Source organism: Poecilia mexicana, unplaced genomic scaffold (assembly GCF_051168715.1).
Source record: "Poecilia mexicana isolate PSO_F unplaced genomic scaffold, ASM5116871v1 scaffold_4, whole genome shotgun sequence".
Taxonomy (NCBI): Eukaryota; Metazoa; Chordata; class Actinopteri; order Cyprinodontiformes; family Poeciliidae; genus Poecilia; species Poecilia mexicana.
The window spans coordinates 12,689,212-12,716,845 of record NW_028263373.1 but is presented as its reverse complement, the minus strand read 5'-3'; the positions used below and the strand labels follow the sequence as shown (position 1 = coordinate 12,716,845).

At 37.8% G+C, this 27,634-nt stretch overlaps 1 protein-coding gene across 1 annotated transcript in view; it reads left to right on the top strand.

Annotated features, from left to right (window-relative positions):
- agbl4 (AGBL carboxypeptidase 4) overlaps positions 1–27,634 on the top strand; it is a 200,135-nt gene that overhangs the window by 4,872 nt on the left and 167,629 nt on the right. The window contains exon 3 of the mRNA XM_088005251.1: positions 17,030–17,154. Within this exon, the coding sequence (XP_087861377.1) occupies positions 17,030–17,154 (125 nt within the window). The remainder of the gene's footprint in view (positions 1–17,029; positions 17,155–27,634) is intronic.

Sequence of the window (27,634 nt, the reverse complement as noted above, 5' to 3'; positions counted from 1 at the left end):
TTCTTTCATGTGCATTCACAGGATATTTTTCATTGTGTGTGCCTGTTTGTATTCATCCCCACACGTTTGTTTTTTTTCTCTCCGTGCACCGTGAACTGTATTTAATATATGTGGCCGTATCTTTGTTTTTTTTTTTTTGTTTTTTTGTCTGCTTCACTCTCTGAAAAAAATAAAAAAATAAACAGAGTTATAACTTGACAGAGGAAAAACTCATGAAACATAGAACTTGTGCATGTCGGATAGAAAATAATTTTGGTAGTACAGATGAAAAGAAAACATGGATTGTTAGTGGGATGGTTGGCGTTTGGTGTATAAAAAACAGCTGGGGTTGTCAGGAGATATTCCTGTACTCCAGAGTATGCTATGAATCACGATAGTCAAGTTTCTATTGATTAAATAAGAGCGAGAGGTTTTTACAATGAAGCCTGATACAATGACTGACTTGAAGAGTCTGAAACATGCTGAGAGTATGCAGGTCTCTGCAACACCTCATTTCTCTCTTTTTTTTTTTTTATGAAACAGTTCTGATGGAAAAGCACCCAAAAATAGAAGTGGCATATTTTTTATTAGCATATTTCTTCTATTTTGTAAATCAGCATAAGTGAAATCAGGATTTTTAATTTTTTTGCCACCGTTCTACCTGCACATAAAAATTCTACTTTGTATTTTGCAATGCAAAGTCATACAATCTATGGGTGTTTTTTGTTTTGTATTGCTCACCAGTCTCAGAATGACTCGTCTTTATGGGCCTTTCAAAGGCGGTGCTACTTGTCTGAATCACTCCTGATGTCTGATGTATTGAGAGACTCTTCCAGTCTCTTTCTCTCTTTCTCTCTCTCTCTCTGTTACATGTCCTTGGCAGCAGAGAAGTTTCACCGCTCAAATCACTAAATGGCCTCTCCAGTTTTCCCTTTTAGCAGTTTTCTCTTCTCGCTCATTCTTTTCAGTCAGGAACAAAGTATGGAGATAAATTGGAGCTGTCTTGGGACTGCTGGAAAGACTATTGCTTCTGATTTATGCTATTTACGGACCATTTGTAACCATAAGAGATTACTCTTTATTATTATTGTGTGTTTTTGTTTTCTTTTTACTCCTCTCATATCCCATCTTTGACTTTCTCCGGACAGTATTGTTATTTTTATTACTCTATCCATGCCCTCTCACGTACTGTCTTATATTGAATTAACCCTTACAGTAAGCTTTCGTCAAAGTTCTGGAAAGTGAAAAGAAAAAGGCTCATGTCATGTGTGTTTAAAACATTTATTATTAGTATTTTTGAATAATTGTAGGAGGGATGACTAAGCTATACTGTGTTGTGGAGACAATCTTAATACATCTAGCTGCATGTTGGTTAAACATTTGGGTTTTTAGCTAAAGTACAGTGACCATGTCCCCTCTGGGGTGAAAGTTGAACCAATGAATCGATTGCGAATCAATGTGTTATTTTTGTGCAATAGAAGCATAAAATTAGCAAACAAATGTAATTTCTGTCAAAGCATCTTGAGTTTTGTTTAACATGGTTATATCTAATCACTGACTGAACACACTGGCTCAGATTTAGTGGCTGCGGATGCTGCGAGCCGAAACCAGAACAACTACGTTAAGGACTACAGGACTAACTTTGCACATGGTGTGTGTGCTCTGCCAACTGAGCCACCCGGTGCTGAGGGATAATAGGCTGAAACATTTTAAGGGGAAAACTTATTTTCACTCCAACCCGTCTTCTGCTGTGGTTCTTTATCGAATTGAATTCAAAAATGCTTTATTAACCCCAGAGGGAAACTAGATTGTTTGAAAGTCTTTCTAGCTAACTTTGCTAAATCAATCACTACAATATAATTGTTCGCCTTGTGTGGCATGATACCTTGAGCTTCGTTTGCTCCAAACAGCTCAGAAGTTGCATTGACTCCCATTCAAATCATGGCAGATATGTTTCCCCCAAAGGAGGCATGGCCATTTGATAGAAGGAAGTGACACAAAACCGAATTCATCTGTTGTCTTTATCGTGTGGGCCTGGCGGTGGCGTGACAGTGTGTTTTGCCGTGGAACATATCAGTGTCATTTCATGAAAAGCAGAGTGATAATCTTGTCTGACATTCAGGGCTGTTGCGCATGGTTATGTCTAATCACTGACTGAACACATTGGCTCAAATGTAGTGTTTGGGGATGCCAGGAAGTAGCACAAACAACCTCTGTGTTTTGTAAGTTAATTGTTGATGGCTCTGATATGGTCTACCCGTAAGAAACCCCGTCAGTACCTCATCTTTTCAAAATGTCACTAAATGCTAGCAGCAGCAAGCTGTTTTGAAAATTTGGAGTAATGAAAGGATTTTATTATCAACGATACACACGGTGTGACAATGAGATTTGGAAAGGTTGACGGGAGGAAAAACTCACACACTTGATATTATGGAAAATGGCATGTTTATAACTCAAAATTGGCATTGTTGTTACTTCATCTGTACCGAGGGAGGTGGTCTGACTCAAATGAGTCCAAGTTTGTTTGTTTTTTGTTTTTTTTTTTAATCCAGCTCCAGGCTGTTTTTGTGTTCTCTGCGTTTTTGGAACTTCACTACTCATTGGCTCAAAGCCTTCTTCCAGCATCATAATATAAGTGTGTCAAAAGTGAATATTACTGCAACCTGATTTCCTCATTGCACAAGTTATGCTCGCACACCAGGCTCCAGTGATTCACCCAGTAATTTATTTCCTTGCAATTCCTGACACCATAAACACAGTTTCTGAGCAGGCGCCTCATTTTTCTTCTGAGACAAGATTGTGCAGTTTGGGAAAATGGTGAGGATTTGTAATGCTTTAGTGGTTCATGTTTTTCAAGCTGCCTGTGTTTATTCTGCTGATTTATGTAGACAACGTCGCTCTCAGATCAGCTTCATTGATGTGCCAGGGTTTGTTTGATAACACAAATTCATGTACAAAAAAAAAAAAATACTCGCACAGTGACGGGTGAAACACCGACAGGAACAGCATTGTGAAAGAATATAGGTTGCTTTAAAACGAGGCTCATATGATGCGGGGGCTCTACTCAAAGTGAAAGGCGTATGTTTCCACAGCCTTTTCCAACACCTTGTTTTTAGTGAATGCGACTGGGATTTGAAAATAGCCTATAGTAAGTTTATAGCAATCACATAGATTACTGGCATGTTTGCTTTAAACTTCCTTACAGCCAAATTGGCGTATGTATACCACCCAACACACAGCAAGGATCAGACTGAAAACACCACCTACTTGTTAGAGTAAATGAACAGGCTCAGACAATGACAGGTCAAGCAATACTGGTTTTGACACGGTCTCTGTTTATAACCTAAAATGGTATACCTTGATACTGGTGACCAGCCCGTGGTTACCAGCGCTTTGTGAAGCTGTAGTAATTTTAGTGACTTTATAAATATTGCTCGGTTTCTGTTTTCTCTCTCAGGTGTAGCGACGTATTGGTAACAGTAGTGCAAAAATCATTTTTAACTACCGTACGTAGATATTTTACATCCTCGCTGTGATTTTAATTTGACCCGTTGACCGTATTTCATTTGCTGAAATGAAGATTCAATTCTGTGAGTGATGTTTTTTTCTTTTTATCCTTCTTTAACTGTTATTAATATACACTGAAATTATACTACAACAGATTATTTGCCTAAGAAAGTCATTTACCCCAAATAAACAAGTTACAAGACGAAAATGCTTTCAAGAAAAAAAAAATCTCTTTTTTATCTTATCTGATGAATTAGAAATAAATACTTTATCTTAATTTCCCTGTTTGATACTATGCAGTAATTATCTTGTCATTGGACTGATTTTCTGAAATTCAATTTTCTTGGAAGGGAAACAGATGTTACTTTGGCTTTATTGTATGTATATAGTACCTGTGTATTACTTTTCTTATTCTTTCTGCGTTGCACCGCGTTTGGAAGCGTTATCAGGTAAAACAAAGATTATAAAATTCACTGGTTTCCTGCCAAGCATTTTGAACAGTGTCCAGCACTTCTCGCTTTATGGCTTGGCTTCTAGCCACTTCACTTCTCTGCTTGTTTAATATAAAACAATCTGATCAACAATGAAAAAATAAGTTAGAGGGCAAGCAAAAAATAAAAAAATAAAAGATTGAAGGGAGGTGTCTTATGTACCAACAGCATTTTTCCCTTGAGGGTCAATATTGCAGATCAGGATCCTTTTATTAGTACCCTTTCTTACATATGTATACTCTTTTTACTGTAAACCGTAAAAATGACTGTTTTTACTCGAATGACAAGACTCCATGGCACATGTGTAGAAAAGGTGTTTATACCAATTTGGTTTTTGACTTACTGGTTATTGGCAAGTCATTTCTTGCCTCTTGTTTCACTTCTTGTCTTGCATCGGCTTCCTGCGTTTCTAAACTCATTACGCACCAATCAGCCCCAGGCCTTTAAGTGTGCACCCAGAGGGAGCAGTAACTGTAAATAAACACTACTGCAGGCTCTCCGATAACATGTAACCAGGATGATAACAGCCCTTCTTAGCAGGCCTGTTGACCTTCTCCTTGCCTTAGGCTTGCGAAGGACTCCTCGGCTCTTTTTGCTTTTATCTCCAAATTCCTCTCCACCTCTAGAACTTCTGCTTATGATGAGAGGGAAGCAAGGAGAAGGTTACTTCAAAAGAAGGAAGAGAGGAGATTTGGAGAGGGGAATGTTTTGAGTGCAAAACATAATCAGGCCAGAACAGCAAAGGAGCCTTCTACTTCATCTGCCTTTGTAGTTACTGTTTGGCTTAACATAATTAACACAGATGTGTATTTATTCGGTGGTCACTGACATAGTAGATCCAAAGAGGAAAAGAAGGAGAAAGTTAGAGCAAACAGTGACATGAGGGCAGAGGAAAAGTTTGTTTAAAAGGCAGAGAAGAACAGATGACGACGGTGTCAAAAACTCTGATAAGACATCATTCGGTGAGCTAACCTAGCTTCCTAAGCTCAGAAAACAGATGAGAGTGAAGATTACACTCCTGCATGGCTCACTATTCAGTACTAATGCAGAGTGTCTGACAGTAGCATGTCCAGAGCTGTGGGGCTGAAGCACTGTCTGGATGAGATTGATAATACAATTAAGCTAGTCCCAGTATGAATGCATCACTATGACCCATTACTACACCAACCTCTTCAGATGGCGCATACAAGTCTGGCTCTAGGGCCTTTTGGAAGGAAAAAAAAATACAATTATGAAAGGCTAGCTGGAAAATGTGTTCTCTTTAGAATGTGCAGGCAGGCCTGTTCATCATCAGATATGTGTGGGCTGCCTGCATATCTCACTGCTGTCCTCAGGCCGAGCTTTCTTCATTTATATTGAAACGAGGAGCTCACTGGAGCATGGATGGACTCATAACAATATGATTTTTTCCCTTATTGTCTCCTCTTATTGTCTGCTCTTATCCTTGGTTTGTTGTATATTCAGATTATTTTCACAACAATTTCTACATATTGTCTGCGTAAGAAATGCATGCATTTATGCCTTTCTGTGTGAGTGCATTGGGTGTAGGAGTTGATTTAAATATCAAATTTCAATTTGGATCGTTGTACGTTGACAAAAGGTTTAGAAGCACCTGGACTTAAATATATTTTAGCAATAAACTATTGCTTTTTTAACAGTATACACAAATAGAATATGTAAGTTTGTACATTTTTTTAAACTCTTAGTACATCATCTCAACTTTCTATTTTGAGGTACTCAAATTTTTAAGATGGTCTTTGAAAATGACTCAGTGCTTCCTGAAAGACATTTCAAATTCCTCTTCTGGATGTTCCTGCAGTTCTTTTAGTTCCACGTTATGATTATGCTGCTGTATTAAAAATGTTGAATCGTAGGTAGTCAGTGCACTACATAGTAGTTGACATCAAGTCAACTACTATTAAATATTTAATGTTTAAGTTATGATGCTAAAAAGTGCTCTGGTTTTGCCCATGTTCTAAGGAGCTAGCTGGACTGCTTCACTGAGGTACATACAGGTGCATCTAGATAAATTAGGGTGTCATTGAAAAGTGCATTTATTTTACTCATGCAATTCAAAAAGTGAAAGCCTAATATAGCTTAATTACAGACAGTTATATACCTCAAGTGGTTATGCCCATTGATTTGGATTATTGTGGATTAATTAATATTCTAACATTCAGTGCCTCTGACTTTAGAGTCTTTCATTAAAATAAACAAAGTACATTTTAAAAACAAAAATCTGAAGTTTTGTTGTGACCTGCAAAAATATGGGGATGACAACTTCTGCGAGGACATTAAGCTGCAAGGAGCTGAAGAATATGGGTAAAATTAACTATATTAGTAGAAAGAACACGTTAGAAATAATGCTGCATAACTTTAGCCAAGACGGTGAAGCAAAGCCCATTCAAGAGATGGGGGGAATTCACAAGACGTGACTTACAACTGGAGTCTCAGTGCTTCAACAACCACCTCACATGGAAGTAGTTTCTGATTTAGGGTACAGAGAAAATCAGCTGGACTGTTGATCAGTGGTGCAAACTCCTCTTTCCAGGTTAAAGTAAAATTTATATTTCATCTGTAAATTAAGGTTCCAGAGCAGGAGAATTAATGGAGGACAGAATATAGTACTTGAAGGTCCAATGCAACGTGAAGCTTCCAGAGACACTGATGACTTGGGGACCCGTATCATCTGCTGGCTCTGGCTTCATGAACTCAGAGTCCGATGAGCGGTCTAATAGTACATTTTATAGCACTTCATTCTTTCCTCCCCCGACAAACTTTATTGGTTTTATATAATATTCTGGTTTCTGAGAGTCTTCGTTTTGGGTTTTCATCAGATGTAAAAGCCATAATCACTAAAATGACTAGAAATAAATCCTTCAATAAAACAATGTAATCTGTGTAATATGGGCTACAGTTCTTGAATTGAATTAGTAAAATAGAACAACTTTTCATGGATATTCTAGCTTAGTCAGAGGCATCTGTAGTTCTTCTGACTGTGACTATTCCCTGTTGTGGGTAAAAACTGTTTCTTCAGAGTCTGTCTTCTGTTGAAACCATTTCTGATGAAAGATTGTTGGACGTTGTAGGGAAACTGAAGGACCTTATGCGTCTTTAACTCTCTGTGTTAATATTTTTCTATATTGATTCCTAGTTTCTGATCACAGCATTTTCATATTTTGTTAATCTATTGCTGTTTTTTTTTTGCCTTCTGTCTCTCTCTACCTCATATTCTTCAAATTTTTAACAGTTGTTTCAAGATAGGCTTTCACTAAGATTCCCATTAATGCAAACCAGAATTGAGCTTATTTTAAAGTAAACTTTGGGAGTTTTTGCTCAGGTATTGAGATAAATTGTTCTTGTGTGACAGTTTGCCAGTTATATTGAGAGGCAGGAATAAACAAAGTAGCTGGGCTAATTTGTTACTAGCCTCTTATTTTAAACCTGTATGAAATATGTTTATCTGACTAAAAGTATAAAGATTGCACTTTAATTGTATTAGGAGGCAACTGTACTTTAAAAAACAAATTCAAGGTGTCTGTACAAGCCTAGACAGCCAGTGTCAGTCACCAACTTATCACAAAAATTATAATTTATTTGCAAACTCAACTGTGTTTTATTTATTTACTTTTTTTTTTTATCATTGTAGATTAACTTAACACAGAAAGAAAAAAAATATTTGAGATTCTTCATGGCACCATGCAGCTGTTTCATAACGTCTTTTGTTTTGTTTTCTTGGTGTTTTTTGCAGAGTTTTGTGCTGTTTGTTCATATCACATGCTATGCACTTTACCAAGACCTAGTTAATGGCATTTCTGCTGAAAATTTGGACAATGGACTCTTAATTTGTACTTCCTTTTCCACACCAGCTCATAATATGACTTTCTTCATTTGAATAAGCAAAAAAGAAAAGCGTCTTCAAATGCAGCATTGGCTGTGTTTATTTTAATAAACCTTGCATGTTGTTCTAATTCTGAAAATGCAGTTACAAAACAGTTGTAACACTTAAACAATCTAAGAAGCTATTCATATTCATTTTATGTTTGATACTAGTGTTGTAGTCCCATAAAGACGTTTGCATGTTTCTTCTTGTTGCTTTTTTAAAGACTTTTTTAGTTTCTTTTACTTATTTTGAAGGAAAGAGTGAGGTGGTGTGTTATCACTTGTCTGTAATCTGTGTTGCTCGATGTCACCGTACACACTCCACTGGCCGTTGTCAGTGTCATGTTGTCAGATAAGTAACTTTAATTTTACGTGGATTAAACAACCGAAATGTAACACATTTATAAATCGGCATCAGTGCCTCTGACAGGTAAGTTTAACATTTGTCATGTTACATGTATGTGAGAGATTTTCCAAACTTTTCTTTTTTTTGTTCACAGAATAGAGTCAGAGCCCATCCATTAATATTTTTTTTATCTACTTTTCTTTACCTGTTGGGTTTAGAAAACTTTGTGGTGACCTGTTTAATCTTGCCTCCAGATGATGTGATAAGGCATCAGGGGGAAAGGCGTGTTGTGTGAAGTCATGAGGCACGAGATTGATGTCGCCTTAGTGACAACTTGCCTTTAGACAAGAAAGAGGGAGACGGAGTAAACCCAGACGTTTAGCTGTAGGACTAAACTGAGCCCCCCTCGCTGCTGCTGCTGCTGCTGGCTGGAATCAATTCTATCTTTATCAGTCCCACTCTTACGTGTCCAGGAATCCTCCTTACACTGCAGAGCAGCTGGGGGGAAAACTGATGTGTTTTCCAATAATGAAATGGAACACAGCAAAAAATACATTTAAAAAGTGCCTGGCTGGTCTCCCTGAGCTGTACAGAGCTCTTTGTAATCGCATGTCTAGCTTTTAAGCACACATTTTTTTCTTTTTAAGACCAGGAAAATAATGAATTTATTATTGTTTTTATAAAATATATTTTTATGTTTTATAAAAATATATTGTTTATAAAAGTTAAATACTGTTAACGTTTACGTAACTCTTACGTATTAAAAATATGTAAGGCTCCAACACTCAGCAATTATCTTCCCTAAACCAAGTAAACATATTCTCTCATTTTAGTACCTTAAGTTGAATTCTTTGTGTATATATATATATATACAGGTGCTGGTCATAAAATTAGAATATTGTGATAAAGTTCATTATTTTCCATAATGTCATGATAAAAATTAAATTGTCATATATTTTAGATTCATTGCACACCAACTGAAATATTTCAGGTCTTTTATTGTTTTAATTTTGATGATTTTGGCAAACAGCTCATGAAAACCCAAAATCCCTGTCTCAAAAAATTAGAATATTATGAAAAGGTTCTCTGAACGAGCAATAAAAATAATCATCTGAATCAACAAAGTAACTCTAAACACCTGAAAAAGATTCCTGAGGCCTTTAAAAACTCCCAGCCTGGTTCATTACTCAAAACCGCAATCATGGGTCAGACTGCTGACCTGACTGCTGTCCAGAAGGCCATCACTGACATCCTCAAGCAAGAGGGTGAGAAACAGAAAGAAATTTCTGAACGAATCGGCTGTTTGCAGAGTGTTATATCAAGGCACCTCAGTGGGAAGTCAGTAGGAAGGAAAAAGTGTGGCAGAAAACGCTGCACAACGAGAAGAGGTGACCGGACCCTGAGGAAGATTGTGGAGAAGGGCCGATTCCAGACCTTGGGGGAAGCAGTGGACTGAGTCTGGAGTAGAAACATCCAGAGCCACTGTGCACAGGCGTGTGCAGGAAATGGGCTACAGGTGCCGCATTCCCCAGGTCAAAGGTCAAGCCACTTTTGAACCAGAAACAGCGGCAGAAGCGCCTTACCTGGGCTACAGAGAAGCAGCACTTTGGACCACTGTTGTTCAGTGGTCCAAAGTACTTTTTTCGGATGAAAGCAAACTTTGCATGTCATTCGGAAATCAAAGTGCCAGACTCTGGAGGAAGACTGGGGAGAAGGAAATGCCAAAATGCCAGAAGTCCAGTGTCAAGTACCCACAGTCAGTGATGGTCTGGGTGCCATGTCAGCTGCTGGTGTTGGTCCACTGGGTTTTATCAAGGGCAGGATCAATGCAGCAGCTATCAGAAGATTTTGGAGCACTTCATGCTTCCATCTGCTGAAAAGTTTTATGGAGATGAAAATTTAATTTGGTCTGGAATCGGCCCTTCTCCACAATCTTCCTCAGGGTCCGGTCACCTCTTCTCGTTGTGCAGCGTTTTCTGCCACACTTTTTCCTTCCTACTGACTTCCCACTGAGGTGCCTTGATATAACACTCTGCAAACAGCCGATTCGTTCAGAAATTTCTTTCTGTTTCTCACCCTCTTGCTTGAGGATGTCAGTGATGGCCTTCTGGACAGCAGTCAGGTCAGCAGTCTGACCCATGATTGCGGTTTTGAGTAATGAACCAGGCTGGGAGTTTTTAAAGGCCTCAGGAATCTTTTTCAGGTGTTTAGAGTTACTTTGTTGATTCAGATGATTATTTTTATTGCTCGTTCAGAGAACCTTTTCATAATATTCTAATTTTTTGAGACAGGGATTTTGGGTTTTCATGAGCTGTTTGCCAAAATCATCAAAATTAAAACAATAAAAGACCTGAAATATTTCAGTTGGTGTGCAATGAATCTAAAATATATGACAATTTAATTTTTATCATGACATTATGGAAAATAATGAACTTTATCACAATATTCTAATTTTATGACCAGCACCTGTATATATATATATATATATATATATATATATATATATATATATATAAACTATGGGAAATCCAGTTTCTTTAACACAGTGTACTTTTATCTGGCAATTTTTATTGGTGTTGATTTAAAAGTCATTGGTGTAGTACAGATGGTTCTGCTTGTGTTGAGAATTTTTTTTTAAATGAGTATCTTCAAAAGGTTCAAGGCATGTTTAGTTGAGTGACAACCTTAGCTAACACGTAAATTATTTTTTTGTTTGAAAAATTTGGATGTTGTTTCAGTGTTGTTTAGATCACACCCCACATAGGAGAGTCTTTGCTTTGAGGGCTGTTTTGGGGCTCTTCTGTAGTTACTCTTAGTTATGTATACTTTTGTGTGTTGCCTTTCTTGTCTACATTAGGAAGCACAAGATTAATTTGTATTTCATATTAGAAGGTTGAAATTGTTTCATATAAACTACAATTTCTCAACATCCAAAAAATAAAATAAAAATGGGTTGTTTAGGGGATCTAATCTACTCATCACGTCAGCTGGATCTTTTTAGGACAGCTGCTTAAGTTGACCTAGGTAACAATAATCTTGTGTTTTTGTTCCAGCTGTTGGTATTTTACACCTGTTTATCCAACTCAGTGTTTTAATCTTTATCGCTGCATATTTAATGTCTTGCTTGGCGAAATTCTAAAACACATCAAATTTTGTTGCTTTTAAGTTTATTATCCAAATCAATAACATTGTTTGTTATTGATTTTAAGTAGCTTGCAAAGTTTTTAAAAAGTCTTTTTTTTCTTTTTATTAACAAAGCTATTTACTGTTTATTTTAATAACAATTGTCCCTTATTTAGGGTCTTTTGTATATGGAGCTCAGCTAATTTTCATCACTTGTTATTTTATTGCTTAATGTTACTTGGATTGTTAAAATTGTGCCGTTTTACTTTGGGCAAATTTTTCAGAAATGAATGAATGTCTAACAACATATTAACATTATCGTGCTTTTATTTTACATCTCAGATGAACAACTTATTTTTCATTTTCTGAAACAATGAGAAGTCTAATGACACACCACTATGAATACCTTTGTTGTCTTGTCCACTGTCTAAATGAGCACTTGGATAGTGGACAATATACTATTCAAATGCTCATTTGGATAGTGAAATTTAAAAGACATTTAATTTCTTTGCAGATAATACAGCCAACAATAAAGTTAACTGCCCCATCATACATTACTTTTTATCTCCTAATTATATGGACTATTGTACTTACCCATCTTTAATTGCTTGTGCATTCCCAGATGGCAAATTTGTGTTATCTAAAAAGAATTGTGTATTAATTCATGGAAAATGCATTCATTGTTTTCGGGATTATTGAGAACATGATTATACATCTGTGTGATTCAAAGCCTTGCAATGCTCAGGATATGACAGGCCACATGTCTGCAGAGTAGAAAGCACTGTAACCACAAAGTCTGTCTCAGTGTGAAACAACTGGCTATTACTGTTTTAATGGCTGGCCACATGAGTGAGTTCCTCCTCTGGTCCGTGGCAGGCAGACTTGCACTTGCAGTGCAATGATCCATCTGCATGGCAGAAACTATCCATCCAGTGGATAGCTACAGGCTGCAGGTTGGCCCATTGTGTTGACTGAACACTATGACTGCTCCCTCTTGTACCTCTATAATGGGATTATATTAGCCAAGTTCTTTTGCGCCCTCTTCATCGCTCTCATCTCTGTCCTGCACTCTTACACACACACACACACGCACACACACACACACACACACACACACACACACACCCACACACACACACACACACACACACACACACGCGCACACACACACACAAACAAGCACGTCTGTCTCTAATTACCCGTGGGAACCCTATGTGTATATCTTGGCCTTACCCTAACATTAACCGTCACAATTGAATGTCTAACCCCTAACAGGTACATAAAACCTAATCATACTCTAATTCTGCTTCTCATCTTACAACCTAAGAATCCTAATTTGTAAACGGACCTCTATCCTATATTTTCAGTGTCATTTGGTCCTTAGTTCATTGTCAAAAGAGATTGATATTATGCGTTATAAAATAGGACATTTTTTAATGAAATTCAGTATGTAATTTTTTGTCAATTCCATACTCTTAGTCCCAGTATCTCAAGATCTACTGTGACAGAAGGGAGTCAGATACTTCAAAGACATGAAAGGACTTGATATTTCATAAAATCTACTTTATATCCACATACAATATATCTCAGACTAACAAACTCCACATTACCAAGGTTGTTGAAGCTAGTAAAAGAATATTAAACAAAGAAGATACTTACATTTACATTTCAGAGCATGATTGTCATCTTTCTGAGGTTTATCTTTGCAACAAAGAGGAATTTGGACACATCGAATCTTTAGTGATGAGAACCACAAGGGAGGTGCAATTTTTCTCATGAATTGAAAGGAGGCTCCATAAACTGACATCCTTTTTGTTTTTGTAGTCCACAATGATGTGAAAAAATACACACACCAACCTGCACATTCATTCTTTAGGAGCTTAAAGAGTGAATTAAAAGCCATTTACTTTTTAACTAATTGTTGCATTCTGTGTTGCTGATACAAACATCTCAAACTGCAGCAAATACAATAGTATTTTTCCTTCCCTCCTTTCTGTTTCTTTAATGATTTTCATGGGTGTGGGAGGGAATGGAGGAAGGGATAATCAGAGGAACACAGAGGGTTTCTTTTCAGGGTTTTCCTCAAGGAGACCTTGTCAAGTGTAAAATCTTGTTTAGAACCAGCAATTGTGCCGCGTTGGGCTGCGGCAGCAGGTCTAAGCTGTTCATTGAAAACCAATTTGTTAATGTCTAAATGTTGTAGTAGTTTTCCCTCAAGGGCAAAGATTGATATTCAGCATAACCTGCTAAGACAGCAACGAAGAAGAATATTTACAGGAATGATACTCCAGAGGAATTATGCAAAAAATCTCAAACATTAAAAAAAAAAAAAAAGTCTTAGCTCTTAGCTCTCCTAGTGTGTTGTTCATTAGCCTCACTTAACACAATTTGTCTGTGTTGTAAACAAACGACTAAGATATTTCTTGACAAATCTGATTTACTGTGACTGTCTCTTAGGGCCTCCACAGATTCAAAATGAAAAATCCTAGCTTCATATAGTTTGTCTTTAGAGTCTTGCATGACCGTTTCAAAAAGATTAGCCAGCCGTTAATGTTAGTTAAATACTAAATGATATGGGATTGATTAAAAGGGTCAGCCTACCAGCCCACTAAACTGCTTGGATCTGGAGGTAGCCACCATAAAATTAAAACGGGGATCAATGGCGTGTCATATCCCTGCTGCTCTGCGGGCTGAACATGTAATTCTAACCTTGAGGCTGTGGCCATCTTTCACGTCAGGCCTTCCAGCATCAGGCTCAATAACCCAGTCGCCCATGGCTACTGTCTGATGCTGTCCAAGGTTCTGTATTAACAAGCAGAAGCAACCAGTAGTCTCCTTCCTCCATGTCCAATGTATATAGCTGCCACCATCAAGAACAGACTAGGTTACTTTGGCTTATCAATCAGAAACTTGTAGGAAGGGTGGGTGAAAGATTTAGTGTTAAACTGAAGAACACTCAGTGCAGCAATGGTATATACAGTGTATGCACATCGGATATAGGATTATGACTGGTTCAGATAATGTGAATAACACTGTTTTTCTCTTCATATTACCTGTGAGTAGTCAGATATATTAGGCAGGAAATGAACATTTTGTAAAAATGTGACAAAGGAAAGAGGGACAGGCTTAAGAATTTGAAGAGGGGGAATTTGTGATGCTTTGCCACTGGGCCAGAAGATGTCCAAAACTTCAGCTCATGGGGGTGTTCCTGGTCCTACAGTGGCTAGGATTTATGAAAGGTTGTTTGAGGTAGGAGCAGTGGTGAATTAGTGACAGGCTAATGCATGGACATGTCTAGGTCATGCTGTGGGCAATGAAGGCTGGCCCTTGTGGTCTAATCTAGATGAGCTACTATAAATGCAATTCTTGAAGTTAATGCTGGTTCCAAAAAAAATATCAGAATTTAAATTGTTCCAGTTTGTTGTGCATAGAGCTACATTGCCGCAGAGCAGTCACTGGAGATAGTGTGATAGTTTGGGGATTGCTCTGCTTGGAAACCTTTGGTTCTGCCATCTGGATGCTAGTTTGACCTGTGTAAAGGTTGGCTACAGATCATATACACCCTTTCACAGAAAAGTAATTCCCTGATGGCTCTGGCTTTCAGCAGGATGTTGCACACTGCCACAAAGTAAAATGATTTATTTGTTAGTGTTTAATTGTAATGTTTAATTGTAGACTTCACCTCCTAAAACCCAAGATCTCGCTCAAATCACGCATTGTTGGGTTGTGCTTGTTAAATCAGCGATATCCATCCATTTTTCTGTAATTAATAATTTATATTAATTAGTTGAAAGAAAACAAGGACGAACACACTTTCTAGTTTGTATTTGTCAGTGTCGGTTTTCAGGAACTTATTTTATGCGTACATTCTTGACACAATGCAGCTACGGTAGTAGCTTGATTCTGAGATAGTGAATGTTGTATATAGTGTTGTTGTAATGATCAGAACTTGAGGACCCGAAATTTCAGTCAGACACACAGAATAAAAGTTAATAAGTACTTTAATTAGGGATAGGGGTATAGGACAGGCAACCAATGGGGTTCCTTTCAGAGGGTCAGGCAGAGAACGATGGTCAGGGCACAGAAAAAGGTTCCAAACTTACAAACGATCACAGGCAGACTAAATCCAAGGGCGAGGCAAGAGGCAGTGGTCGGAAGGCAGAAACAGGGTCACGTCCAGGAAACAGAGGCCAGAGGAGAATCCAATGAGGGCTAGGCAAGGCAGGGAAATCCGAGGGGCGAAAAGTGTTCAGATCGTGGTCAGGTCAGGAAGGAATGCTGGATATCTACTCACACGGTGGCTTTCAAAAATCTGGCACCGTCTGCCCTCCTGAGAGCGAATATAACTGCTGGAGACCAGGTGGGAGACATGAGCCTGATTGCGCTCCAGCGCAGCAGCATGCAGGTGAACCAGATGAGCTTGATGAGAGGTGAGTGCAAAGGAGAAGAACATGGCAGGCAGACGGGCCAGAAACATTACAGTTGTAAATCATCATAAAATAGATTTTTAGTTTAAATTTCATGATGCCTTTCCATTGGATATTTTTACTGTAGCAGAGCAGTGTTTTAAGGTTTCTAGTCCTGCAAACTCACGTGTGGGTTTTCTATTCAAAGGCAGAAGAAGAGGAATCCCCTTTGGCTGTGTGGTAGTTAGACCATCTGTTTGCAATCACTTGTATATCCTTGCACAGGTTCTGCTGTTGTGCTGCAACCCGTCACCAGGTGGTCAACAGCACCCAGATGTACAGTTGGTTAGGGAGCACTGGGCCTTGTGGCCCGCTAAGTGTGCTAGTGTGCTGGCAATGCTTACTCTTGAGCATCTGCTTGATTTAAACCAAGAACTTTAGTTAAACATTAAGATGAAAAATTGGACTGCTCTTTTGTTGGGTTTTAAAAAGGTGTGATAGTAAATTCTAGGTACATCCTTGTGTGCCTGCTTACACAGGAACATGTTTATTCATTCATACATGTCTCTACAGAAGAATCAAAGTGTGAGTACGTGAATCAAAAACCAGTTGAAACCAGGACTAACATTTGGAATCTCCCGGAATATTTTAAATTTTGATTCCCACTATGCCAATTGAAGAAGCTGCTGAATCAGAATCAATAGCAAGTCTGTGCACAGCCATGGGCAGAGTGGGCAGCTGCCCAGTCAGCTCAGTGCAACATTTGCAGATAACATACATGATGCAAAGGGGACCACCTCTGGATTCATTGTGTGGAATTCATCAAGTGTTGTGCTGACCTTCATCCGCTGCTTCTTTCCCAATATCTGACCAACTGCCTAACTTTATTCACTGTTAATGATTTTATACTGCAGCTGCTGATAAGTTGGACTTTTGTTCCTTTTTTCTATGTTTGATTTTTTTTTGCACTGGGTCTGCCCATTAGTGTGATCTCAATAAACTGAGATTTCGCCTCACTTTGCCCTTGTCCGTCATTTTGACTGACAGGGTCAACAAATTCTGTCATCTATATTTACCCATCAAATTTTAAAATAACAATGACAGATTGAATTGCATTTATTTTTCATTCAGTTTGATTAATATTCAACAATGTGAAGAGAGAATACACACATCAAGCAGATGCATGCATGTAATCAGTAAACAAATGAAATTAAGAAAAACAAAACAAAAAAACCCAAAAAAAAACACTTGTGTCCGTCCACAATGTGATTAATGTAAACTACTTGTTATTGTAGGGAATCTGGGCCGTGTAGACTACATCGGTGATTTTGAGTTTGACCTCTTCATTCGACCTGACACCTGCAACCCTCGCTTCAGAGTCTGGTTCAACTTCACTGTGGAAAACGTCCGGGAGACGCAGGTCAGGATCATCTGATCTTTTTTGTTTTTTGCCAGTCTTCACTGGGATTTTTCAATTGCCTTGTTCACCCTTTCACTTCTTTGAGGTGAAACACATGCTGTGGCAAGTATTAGGATTTAAGAAAATATGTGCATTTTAATTATATCTGCACACTTAAAAAAATAACCAGATTTGCACAAATAGTAAGCTCAACACATATAGTAGAATTTCAGATAAAGTACTATATTTCTAAATGAGAAACTTTAAAAAAAATTTCCCCAGGCACAGTACTTCAGTTTAGGTACTTGCCAACACAGAGTACTAAAAACAAATAGTTAACAAGCTGGTATCGTTACTTTTGAAAACTTTTTTTAAAATTAGAACATGGTGTATATTATTTTCAATGTCTTGTCAGATTTACAGTTATCCATTATATATTTTTCCATAAATAGAACAGAGTATCTGTGCTTTGATGATACCTGAAAATCCCAAATGAAAAAAGAGCATGTAATTAGTTTATAATTCTAAATCAAATGAATGCGTCTTTGAGTTTGGATTTAGGGTTTCTGAAATAGAGGTTTTTTTCTGTGATCATTATAAATTAGTAGTTTTTCAGTCTAAGCTTGGACCACTTTTAGACCAGACAGTATTGCTTGGTTTGAACTTAGATAAGATATATAGCTCTAATTCAAAGTGCTTTGCATGATAAAAAAGACAATCTTAAAACCCAATAAGTACGTATTCATAAACAAAAAGCTTTATATTGCAATGGGACAATCAAGAAAAATAATAATTTACAATCCAGATTAGAATTAATGTTATTGATATTCAAAGGCAACTTTAAACAAATGCATTTTTTTTGTGTTGATTTAAAGGAACTTTGTTCCCTAAACACACTGTATCTCATTGAATTATTTTTTCTCATACACTACTCAGAAAGTACAAAATTATTCATTTTTTATTTGTAGTTTGTAGAAAATTGGGGTTGTAGAATATTGCAAGAAAAAAACTTGCTCTAAAGTAAAGGTCATCTCATGAACAAAGTGTTATTGATAGAAATATTAGTTAATACTATTTCTATCTACTTGTATTACTTTGGTCAGATGTAGCACATTTCTTTTGTCATACCAGATTTTGTCCTTCCACTAGTATAATGTTGTTCAGCAACATAACACTATGTGTCTTTTTAGAAGAATGGAAAATTGTTTCGTGCAGTGTTATACTGACCATATGTGCAGCACTCGCTGTCAAAATATTTTCTGAATGTCCTTTACCACATCTCACTGGATTTAAAATCTGTTTTCATAACACCACTTGTTTCTCCTCAGAAGTGAAGTAGTTGTCTGTTTTCTGCCTCACTTCTTGTCACAGTTTCTGAACCTGAGTCAGCCACTGGCAAACTCAGAGCATGCGATTGGCTGACAGAGGCAGTCACATGCCTCAGAGATACACTGTGTGGCTTCCAATACTTGAATATTTTTGTTGCAGTACAAGCAGGCTGACAGTGTTGGTATTTAAGCAAGGGTAACATCTTGTAAGTCTTAAAGCAGCAGAAAAGAAAAGAAAACGATAAACAGACTCAAATTGGTCATATACACTAAGAGATGTGAAATAATCAAAATGGAGCAAAAGCTAGATTTACTAAAAGGAGAGAAAAATAGAAGTGACAGATGAAAAGGAAAAATGAAAAATGAAAGTGAATGGTTGAGGGAAATTCAGTGTTTTGTTGCTGCTGCTGTTCTGTTGAGTGTCCAGCCCTGCCTATCTGAGGCTATCAGGCCTATCAGCCCATCTCCCCGCAGTGCTGTAGTCAGCACTAATCACATTTTATGGCACGGAGATGAATGGGAGGCCTCAGCTCAGAGCCGAATCGATCCCAGGCCAGATAGACCAGTACCATCAGGCTGACCGACAGGATATTTGCTGTAAAGGCAAAATGACAAAAAAAGTGTAGGTGAAAAACAGAGGCTAACAAGACTGAGGAATAACAAATATCATTGGAGATTTTTTTTATACATTATGTACACATATGAAAACAAATGGAAGCAAACAAATGACACAAACAGATGTGGCAGCAGCAACTACTGCTGTTGTGGTCTAATGTTGTCCCTACAGGACTTTTAACAAGCGTTTTTATTTGAAGCTGTTTCTTATCTGCCCAATTTCCTTTCTTTAAAAGGTCTTCTGTGATTTTACTCTACACCTGTAGAAGGTGTTGTTGGTAAGTGCTGGCTTTGCAATTGTTCCAAGGTGCGTTTACAAAACGTCTATAGGCACTGTGATTAGACTTTTCAGTTTCCCTAAAATAACTAGAATTCACACGAATCTCCTTTAGTGTAAGCCAGAAACGAACATATGAAACAAAAAAGCAGAAAATTAAACAGTCCAAAAGTGATAGCATGAATAAATAATCCAACCAAGTGTAGCTACTGTATAAGCAAAAGGCTGTGCTATAAAGATATCAGTGAGTTCCAGGGAAGAACTGGGCTGTTGGAGTGTTTCATCCAGCTAAGCCTTGCTAACTCTCAGCCTGAGCCAAGGGAATGGGGAACAGTAAAAGCCCGTGATATTGGAAGTGAGATGGCCATTTTGAAGGAATGTAAGCTGGTGAAACAGATTTGGTCTGCCTCAATCAGCTTAGCAGCTTTGTGAAAATTGGCTTCACTGTAGCACCGGTTATGATGGGTGGCTGGATGGATAGATGTCTTTTTTTCTCTACGTCCTTCTTTTTTGTGTTTATCGAACCACTCACTTACCTCAAAAAGCTAAGACTAATTCTGGTTAAGTTTGTTCCGTTGACTGAGACAGACTGACCACTTGACTCTTGGGCATGCCTACACGTAAGTCACTGATATGCAAAAATAGACCTTACAGACATACATGTGTCATTCAGAGAGATATTTGTACCCCAGCATGGCAAATAGCTGTTATGAAACATTCTGGGTTTAGAAAGGTTTGTCTGACATCTTTTGTCCTCATCGGACCGTCACCTGCAACCTTTAGATATCTGCCTGGTCCAAAATACTTAAATCAAACTATTAAATTGTCTCCTAAGCATTCACATATTGTCAAGATGAAGCTTGAGAATAAGACACCTTTAAAAGGAACAGGACTTAAGTTGAAATTCTTTATCTGCATCAGTAAGTGAATAGCTATGGAGACTGCTGTTAGTAATGCTAATTATTGATATAAGGTGCTCAGTAAAGTTTAAAATAAATAAAGTTCAAAATAACTCCATGGTCCATTTTGTTTGAACCTGACTGTCATGAGGACACTGGTGTCCTCACAGAACCCATGAATGACATGGAAATGTTTTGGGGGCGACAGTAAAGGGGTTAAAACTAAGACTGACATAACATCTTCTTATGATGTTGGGTGAGATGATCAGATGTATTTATTGGAGTCTAGAGTCTATCATCTTGGTATGGTCTGGTTATCTAATAAACGGTTATTACAATTAATGCACAATACTTAATACTGACATTAAATTATTTTCAGACATAGTCAAGCCTTATCTAAATACTTTCTTTCTGTAAAGAAAGTCTAGAATATTTGAATATCACTTCAACCAGTATTTCACAAATACGTTTCACAAATACATTGTTGAGTATATTCTTAATTTTGTCCTCTTCAAACGCAAGTAGTGTATGTGTGTGATTTCTTTTTAGAGACATTCTTAATGTAAGTAAGACCAGTTCAAGGATTGATCTGGATTTAAGATATCACTGCGGACTTTGTTCTCATCTTTCAGTGTTGTATTGATATAGTCATTTAATCTATTTTAGTTTAGAACAAATTGAACAATGCTCTTAAAATGGGATCTGTGTAAAAAAAAAATGCATCCAGTACCAATACTAAAGGAATGTTGACCTGACTTCCTCGAACCACTGTTTCAGTCCTGCTTTGCCTGGCCCATGCTATGATCAGAAACCAGTTTGTGAATAGACGTAATACCCCTCTAAGTAAGTTGACATTCCTTTCCATTTTGCTTTAGGGGTGTGCTTGATGTCAGAGTCTGTGAAGGGCACGGCTATGAGCTATTATCATAGGAGCCTTCGGGGAGCCATTCATAGAAGACAAGCAGTAAAACCTTGCACCGTGCGCCTTCAACTCCTCAAACTGCTGCAGGGGTGATTTGTAAGCCTGACTTGCTAAGAGAAGGCACAGTGTAAGGCAGCTACCCTCCATAGTAAGAGAAAAGAATGAACCAAAGACGAATAGGCCATGCGTTATGTAGAACTCCCAAAGAGTCATCTCGGCTTCACCTTTTTTTGACAATGCTCTCCTAAATGTATGAGTTGATCGTTCCAAAGAATGTTACAACTGTCATGAAAGCATTATAGCTCCCCCCATTGGAGATATCAATCAGTCAGTGTTACTTTCCTACAGCTGTTGCTTTCAGTAGTACGGTTTAGGAAATTGCTATGAACTAAACAGTGGTCTGGTTTTGTTCAATAGCGAAGTAAATCTGAAGCAATGTCATTGAAATCCAGTAAAAAACTGTAAATGTGCAGTGACTTACCACAGGTTGAAGATTTCTGCAATATTATGTCACCTCTGGGACGACACCACCCACCTGTACCAATAACTGATGGGTCACATAAATTTTGTCACTCTGTAGAGGGCTTTATATTAGCTTTGCTTTACTTTAGATTTGAGTTTTAGTGTCATGTTTTGTTTCTTTTTCTCTTTCTGGTGGATTCCTCAACCCAGTTGAAGGGTTCTGTATGTTCGGATGAGATATTGTTTCCGTTGTATGGATTCTGTTTTGGCATTTCTTCCAGTCACACTATCTGAGTTAACCTTCTTCTCCGTTCCATTGTTACTGCACGTTAATAACTTCAAGTTTTTATTCTTCCAGTTTTCTTTGTTTGACATGTTCTTGCCGACTGCAGCTCACTTAGGACTAAGCACTTAGAACAAAAGATCAAATAAATAAACAAATTACACAAATAAAAATGACTCTTTCAGAGCCATTAGTATAGTTTGATATGCGGTTGCAGTCAGAAGCAGACTTAACAATTACCATGGATTTCATATTAAAAATGAACAAATGTATATCAATTAATTTGACCATTTTTGTAACGTGTTTAGGCTATATTTTGACTTAAGCTTTATTATTATTTTATTTTATAGTTTAGTCTTACTTTTCCTTTTTATAGACAACATGCTAAGGTGCTAAGATTGCTAAGGTGTCAATTTGATGTTTGTTTCTGGATTTTGTTGTAGTTTTTGGTTGTTAGTTTTTTTAAGTTCTAGTTTTCTTTGTTAACTTTTGATGCTGCATCTGCCCTGCTTCATGTCTGCTTACATTTAAACCCTCCATTCACCAACCTTTATTAACAAGTCAATTTTTCTGAACTACTTATGAGTTAAGTTCTGTGATGACTACTATAACAATAGCAGAAAAACAAAGGGGAAAATTAAGAACTCGAACATTTCTGACCAACAGAAATGAAATATTAAGATCTTTATTTTTTTCTCAGATTCATAAAAATATTTTAAATATATTCACTGATCTATATTTGCTGCTTTTACTAGTCAGTGAAATCAACAGTAGGTTGATTGCCTGACAAGCAGTGTGGAAAAGATTGCCTTTATTGCAATGTAGCAATTTCTGTCTTTTATGGATCATGTTTAATGTTCCCATTCATTTCATGTGTACAGTGGTTTGAAAGTTTTAGTAAGATATTTTTTAAAAGATATACACGGTAACAGAAGGCAACACCAGCTTGTTTATAGTTCTGCAGTACAGCAGTATTGATTTTGTACCCTCTAGTTGTGGTTTGCAACACCAATAGCCTTTATAAAAGTGGTCCTTACTTGACCGTTCTTTTCCATTGGCTGTGGTCAATGTTCTGGTTTGGAAGGCCTATTTCTGCCATTGCTGTTTGGTTCATCATATCAAACTCCTCTCCTGCTCTCAAGGTGGCTCAGGGTTTAGAGTCACATCACCTCGCCCACCTCACGCCTGTCTGTTCCACCTCTGTTCGTCCCATCTCCCTCCTGTGCCCTTTTCATCCCTCTGCCGTCATGTCTGGGTTGTGATGTCCTTCACCAGAGAGAGGAACAAGAAGATGGACAGGTCCCCAGAGAGGACCATTGCCTGAACATGGGCTAATCATTGCTGGCGTTGCGTGGCTACGGATATGGACAGCATACAGCTGGTAGATGGCAGTTGCTTGTGGCAGGATGGCACTGAAATGTCCTCTTGAAGAATTTTTTTTGGAAACAGCTTTGGGATTAGACTCCAGGGGACAAACTCACATATGTGCTTGTCAACTGGATTTCTTGTCCTTCTTGCTTTTTTTTCTCCCCCTTAATTTTCTTATTTGCATTTTCTTTTCTGGTCTTTATGCCCTGGCAGCATATGGCTCAAGGTAGATAGGCATGTATCCATTGCATGTTGATGCATTCTTCGTTGGAAGTTAATTTCTAAGCTTCCCCTGTTGACAGACTAAAAATGGAATGAATTTACTTTGCCAAAGGGATTATTCAACTTCAAACACACATCACATAGGCCCAGAAACTTGACAATCGTAGCTCCACAGCATTGAAGAGAGGAATGCTGTGGAATAATTTGTGGTTTAAAAGTCCAAAACCTGAGATATTTTGTCGGGGAGGTATGGTCTCACGAGTAACCTTGTTCTGTTAAGGCATGTTTCTTAATTTTTAAAGCTGATGCTCCCAAGATCAGTTCACAAAGGCCTGAACAAAAGGACAGAATGAATTGTCAAATTCTCCTCCTGATACCGGAATGAATTTTCCCTAGGTTATCACTGCTGATGCAAGGTTCCTTATCAAAATTCATTGCCTTATTTTTAGTCTGATTTGCTTTAAAAGGAGGGAGCAGAGATTAGGGGCATACTTTGAAATAAGAGAGACTTTTTTATAATGCATTCAGATGTCCTTTATTCAAACAGCAGACACCTATAGTAAGCTTAAAGCTCTCACTTTCAAAAGAGTCAAAAATATAAAGTAAAAACCCTACTGAATTCTTAATGCCGAATGCTTTAGTTTTGTAACCATGAAGTCTCCAAAAGCTCTATTTGAAAAAAAAAAGAAAGAAAAAGAAACAGACAACCATCCAAAACAAAATAGGAGGGAATGCAGGACAGCAGAAATTGTTTAAAACTCCAGGCTTGTTTTTTTGTTGAAATTGGGCAAATTTGGGCCCTATTTGTCTATATAAACACCAATAATTATTTCTGATAATTATTTCAGTTGCAGCTAAACTGAGCTAATTTCTTAAAAGCTGAAAGAGCAACCAAGTGATTACATAAAACCGCTTGCCAAACGTTTGATGTTTTAGGTATTTTGGATGACTGAGTACAGAACTTGCATTAAGTGTCTACTTTTGAGTTAGATTGGTGTTTGTTCCTATTCCTGCTCACTAAACTTGAAATATTAATAAAGTGTGCCCACTGTTTTTAATTATCTCCCAAAATAAAATACACACATGCAAAATATCAAGATCTAAATTTCGTATTATTTGTTGTAATTTATGCAGACGGTTTGGCCGACTTTGAACTAAACCGAGTTGTACCCCTCAGTCAATCTGCACTATATTCACTATGTCATTTATAAGTCATTATTTGCAGAAATGTAGTTTGTTATTCAGCTATGTTGTTTTGTTTTGGTCCAGGTTCTATTTTCATTGAGGCCTTTTCTGTGTGGGATTTGCTTTCCCCATCAATGGGCGACTTCTCTCTGGGTACTACAGCTTCCTCCAAGAATCCTAAACCAAAACCATTTTTTGGTTAACAGACCTCTCTGAATTACCCTTAGCAGTAACAAGATTCCAACACAGTTGAACACTAGCCTGTTGTCTGTGGTATATTTATCTCTGTAATGAACTAGCATGCTGTACACCATGCATGCTCTGAAACAAAGTTCTGCCTCTAAAACATCCCACCTCCCATCCCCTTGGGCAAAGGGGAATAAACAATTTATATCCATGATGCTTCAGATCTCTTCCATGTTACTACAATGGCCACAGAGGGACAAACACGTTTTGCTTGTGTAAGTCACTTATTAGATGTGAATATCATCAAAAGCAAAGAGACTTAACTTTTAGAAAAAGTTCATAGTGTTAGGATTTTATGAGGTACCTCAAAGACTACTGTAAGTCTCCATTGAAAATCTGGGAGTTTATAGCCTGTAGTAGGGAGGAAATTGTTAGGACTGTAATGCTCTAAGCTCCATTAGGATATATAGGAATATGTGTATCAGTTTTTGTCATCGAAGCATGGGGTGCAAGTTTTGAGGAAGAAAAGTGATCAGGAATGAAGGAGAAAGTTGTAAGAGAGGAAAAGAGGAGGGGGGGGGATGCTGAGGTTCCAGCAGGAGGCTTTTTATGGGGACTCGGTAAGGGCCTTGTGGAGCTGCTGTGCATCTGCATGAAATGATCAGCCTGGTGTCAGGACATGGATCATCCTTTTACACCGAGTAATGAATACAGATTGCACACCGGATAGAGAGGCTCTGCAATCTGCTGCACCACAAATGAAACAACTGCCGTTCTAATCAAATAGTCTTTTCATGCCAGCGCAGCCCTCAACTTGGGCTAAATTCAATTCCAGATTCACAGATTTCTGGGTAGGTGGTTGGGGAGGCGCACGAGGCAACAGGGAGTTATAAATGTTGTAATTAGAGTATTGTTTAATGTGTATGTGAGCAGACATGTGGGCCATGTGCGCGTGTTTCTGCTGAGGGTTCTGAGGGCGGAGGGAGCTCAGGGTGTTTGGGGCATAATGTTGTCGTTAACCACTTGCTTATTTTAGATAGCAGCTAGAGAACTGAGTCCAATCAAAGTAAACACGCACACACACTGACACAGACTCCTGTAGAAATGCACACATTTAGTCAATTATGCCAACCGGTGGCTTGGGAGAACACATTTTGTGTATTCCGTATTTAGGGAACAGCGAGGAGCTTTGAAGGAGAGACGCAGCGCCTCTTTGATGCTGCTTTTGTCTTTTGTTTGTGTGGTTTAATAATTTAATCAACCCAAACGTCCTCCTTCTCTCTGTAACTGTCTGTTGGTGGAGGCTAATTACTCAGCAGATTGTTCTCCTGGTGCTAGAGATGAGAGTTTAGATCTAGAGCGGGGACGGGGGGGGGGCGCTGATGGCTGTAATTTAACAGTGTGCTGATGGACCAAGCTGTCTGTTGGATGCTGCTTTATTGTACAGGGATGCTGCTGACAAGTTGCTATTTTAATATACACCCTATGAGGGGAAGGACTGCAAAATAGTCAAACAAATTTTGCCTTTCAATTTACTCTTTGCCTGTACGATGGGCCATGTTGGGGTATTTCTGCTTATGTCCAAGGTTATTCAGGGAAACAAAGGGACAATAGGTTTTGTCAACAGGTGGGATAAATCTAAATTAGAATGAGAAATTTTGCTTTTCATTCTGATTGATTAATATTGAGAAATGGCTGAAATTACTTGTTGAATGTATAAAACATGCTTTGTTTTGATTTTATTTGATTGTGCGCTTAATAGGTATAAAGAGATGAGAGATTAAAGTTTCCAGTTACTGGTGTTATAGTGGCATCGTCGGGAATAAAAAGGATGCCTTTGGTTTTCATAAAGTTTCCTGGACAACAATATGTCCTGTTTGTTCTCAAATATTAATAAAGCAAATTATATTAGAGTGAACTGTGGATTTCAATCCAGAAGTCACATTCTGATATGTATAATCTCCACCTGCCTCTAATCTGGAATAACATGTAATACTTTTCTCTAAAATATGTGCTTCTTTTTGAAATTCAGTTGTAAATAATTGATCGCTAAAATTTTCTGTACATCCATTGTCAATCAGCATCAATGACTATCTTATGAGATTTTATTCCTTATCTAAAGTCAAAGTCTTGTAACCCATTTGATATGAGTGCTGCTGGTTTAAGTGATCTTGGGATGGAATCAAGTGAGAGATGAGATTGCGATACAGCTCGTCTATATAATGTACAGCAGCGGTCATATGCAGTTCCATCACAAACACATTTTTATTATACTTTGTGAAGGGATACTGCGAGATTCAGAAACCTGAAACTTTATTTTCCGGTTCCTTAACATTCCAGGGTTTATCACATCTAACTACCCGTTATGCCTCTTTCAATCGTAGCACAATTTTGGACTTTCTGGACCTCTCCTGCAGGTTTTGACAGTTTTTCAAAGAGTGTCTCATAAAAATGTCAGGAATGCTTGGCTCAGTAAATCTTTTGCTTCATTCAGATTATCCTGGAAGTCAGAACTCGCATCTGGGATTGACGTCACAAGTCGATTTGTTTGTACAAAGCAAACAATAGACTGTGCTTTGTTTTAGCCTTTTGCCTGAATCAAGATACAAACCCCACTTTTTTCTACCCTTAGTACATATTTTATATGCTATTAAACCCGGAACTGCGCCTCAAGGAAACAGACAACAAAGGTAATTATGTCAGCTTTTATGTTCATTTCAGATATTTTAGTAGACAACTATTTAGATGTGCAAA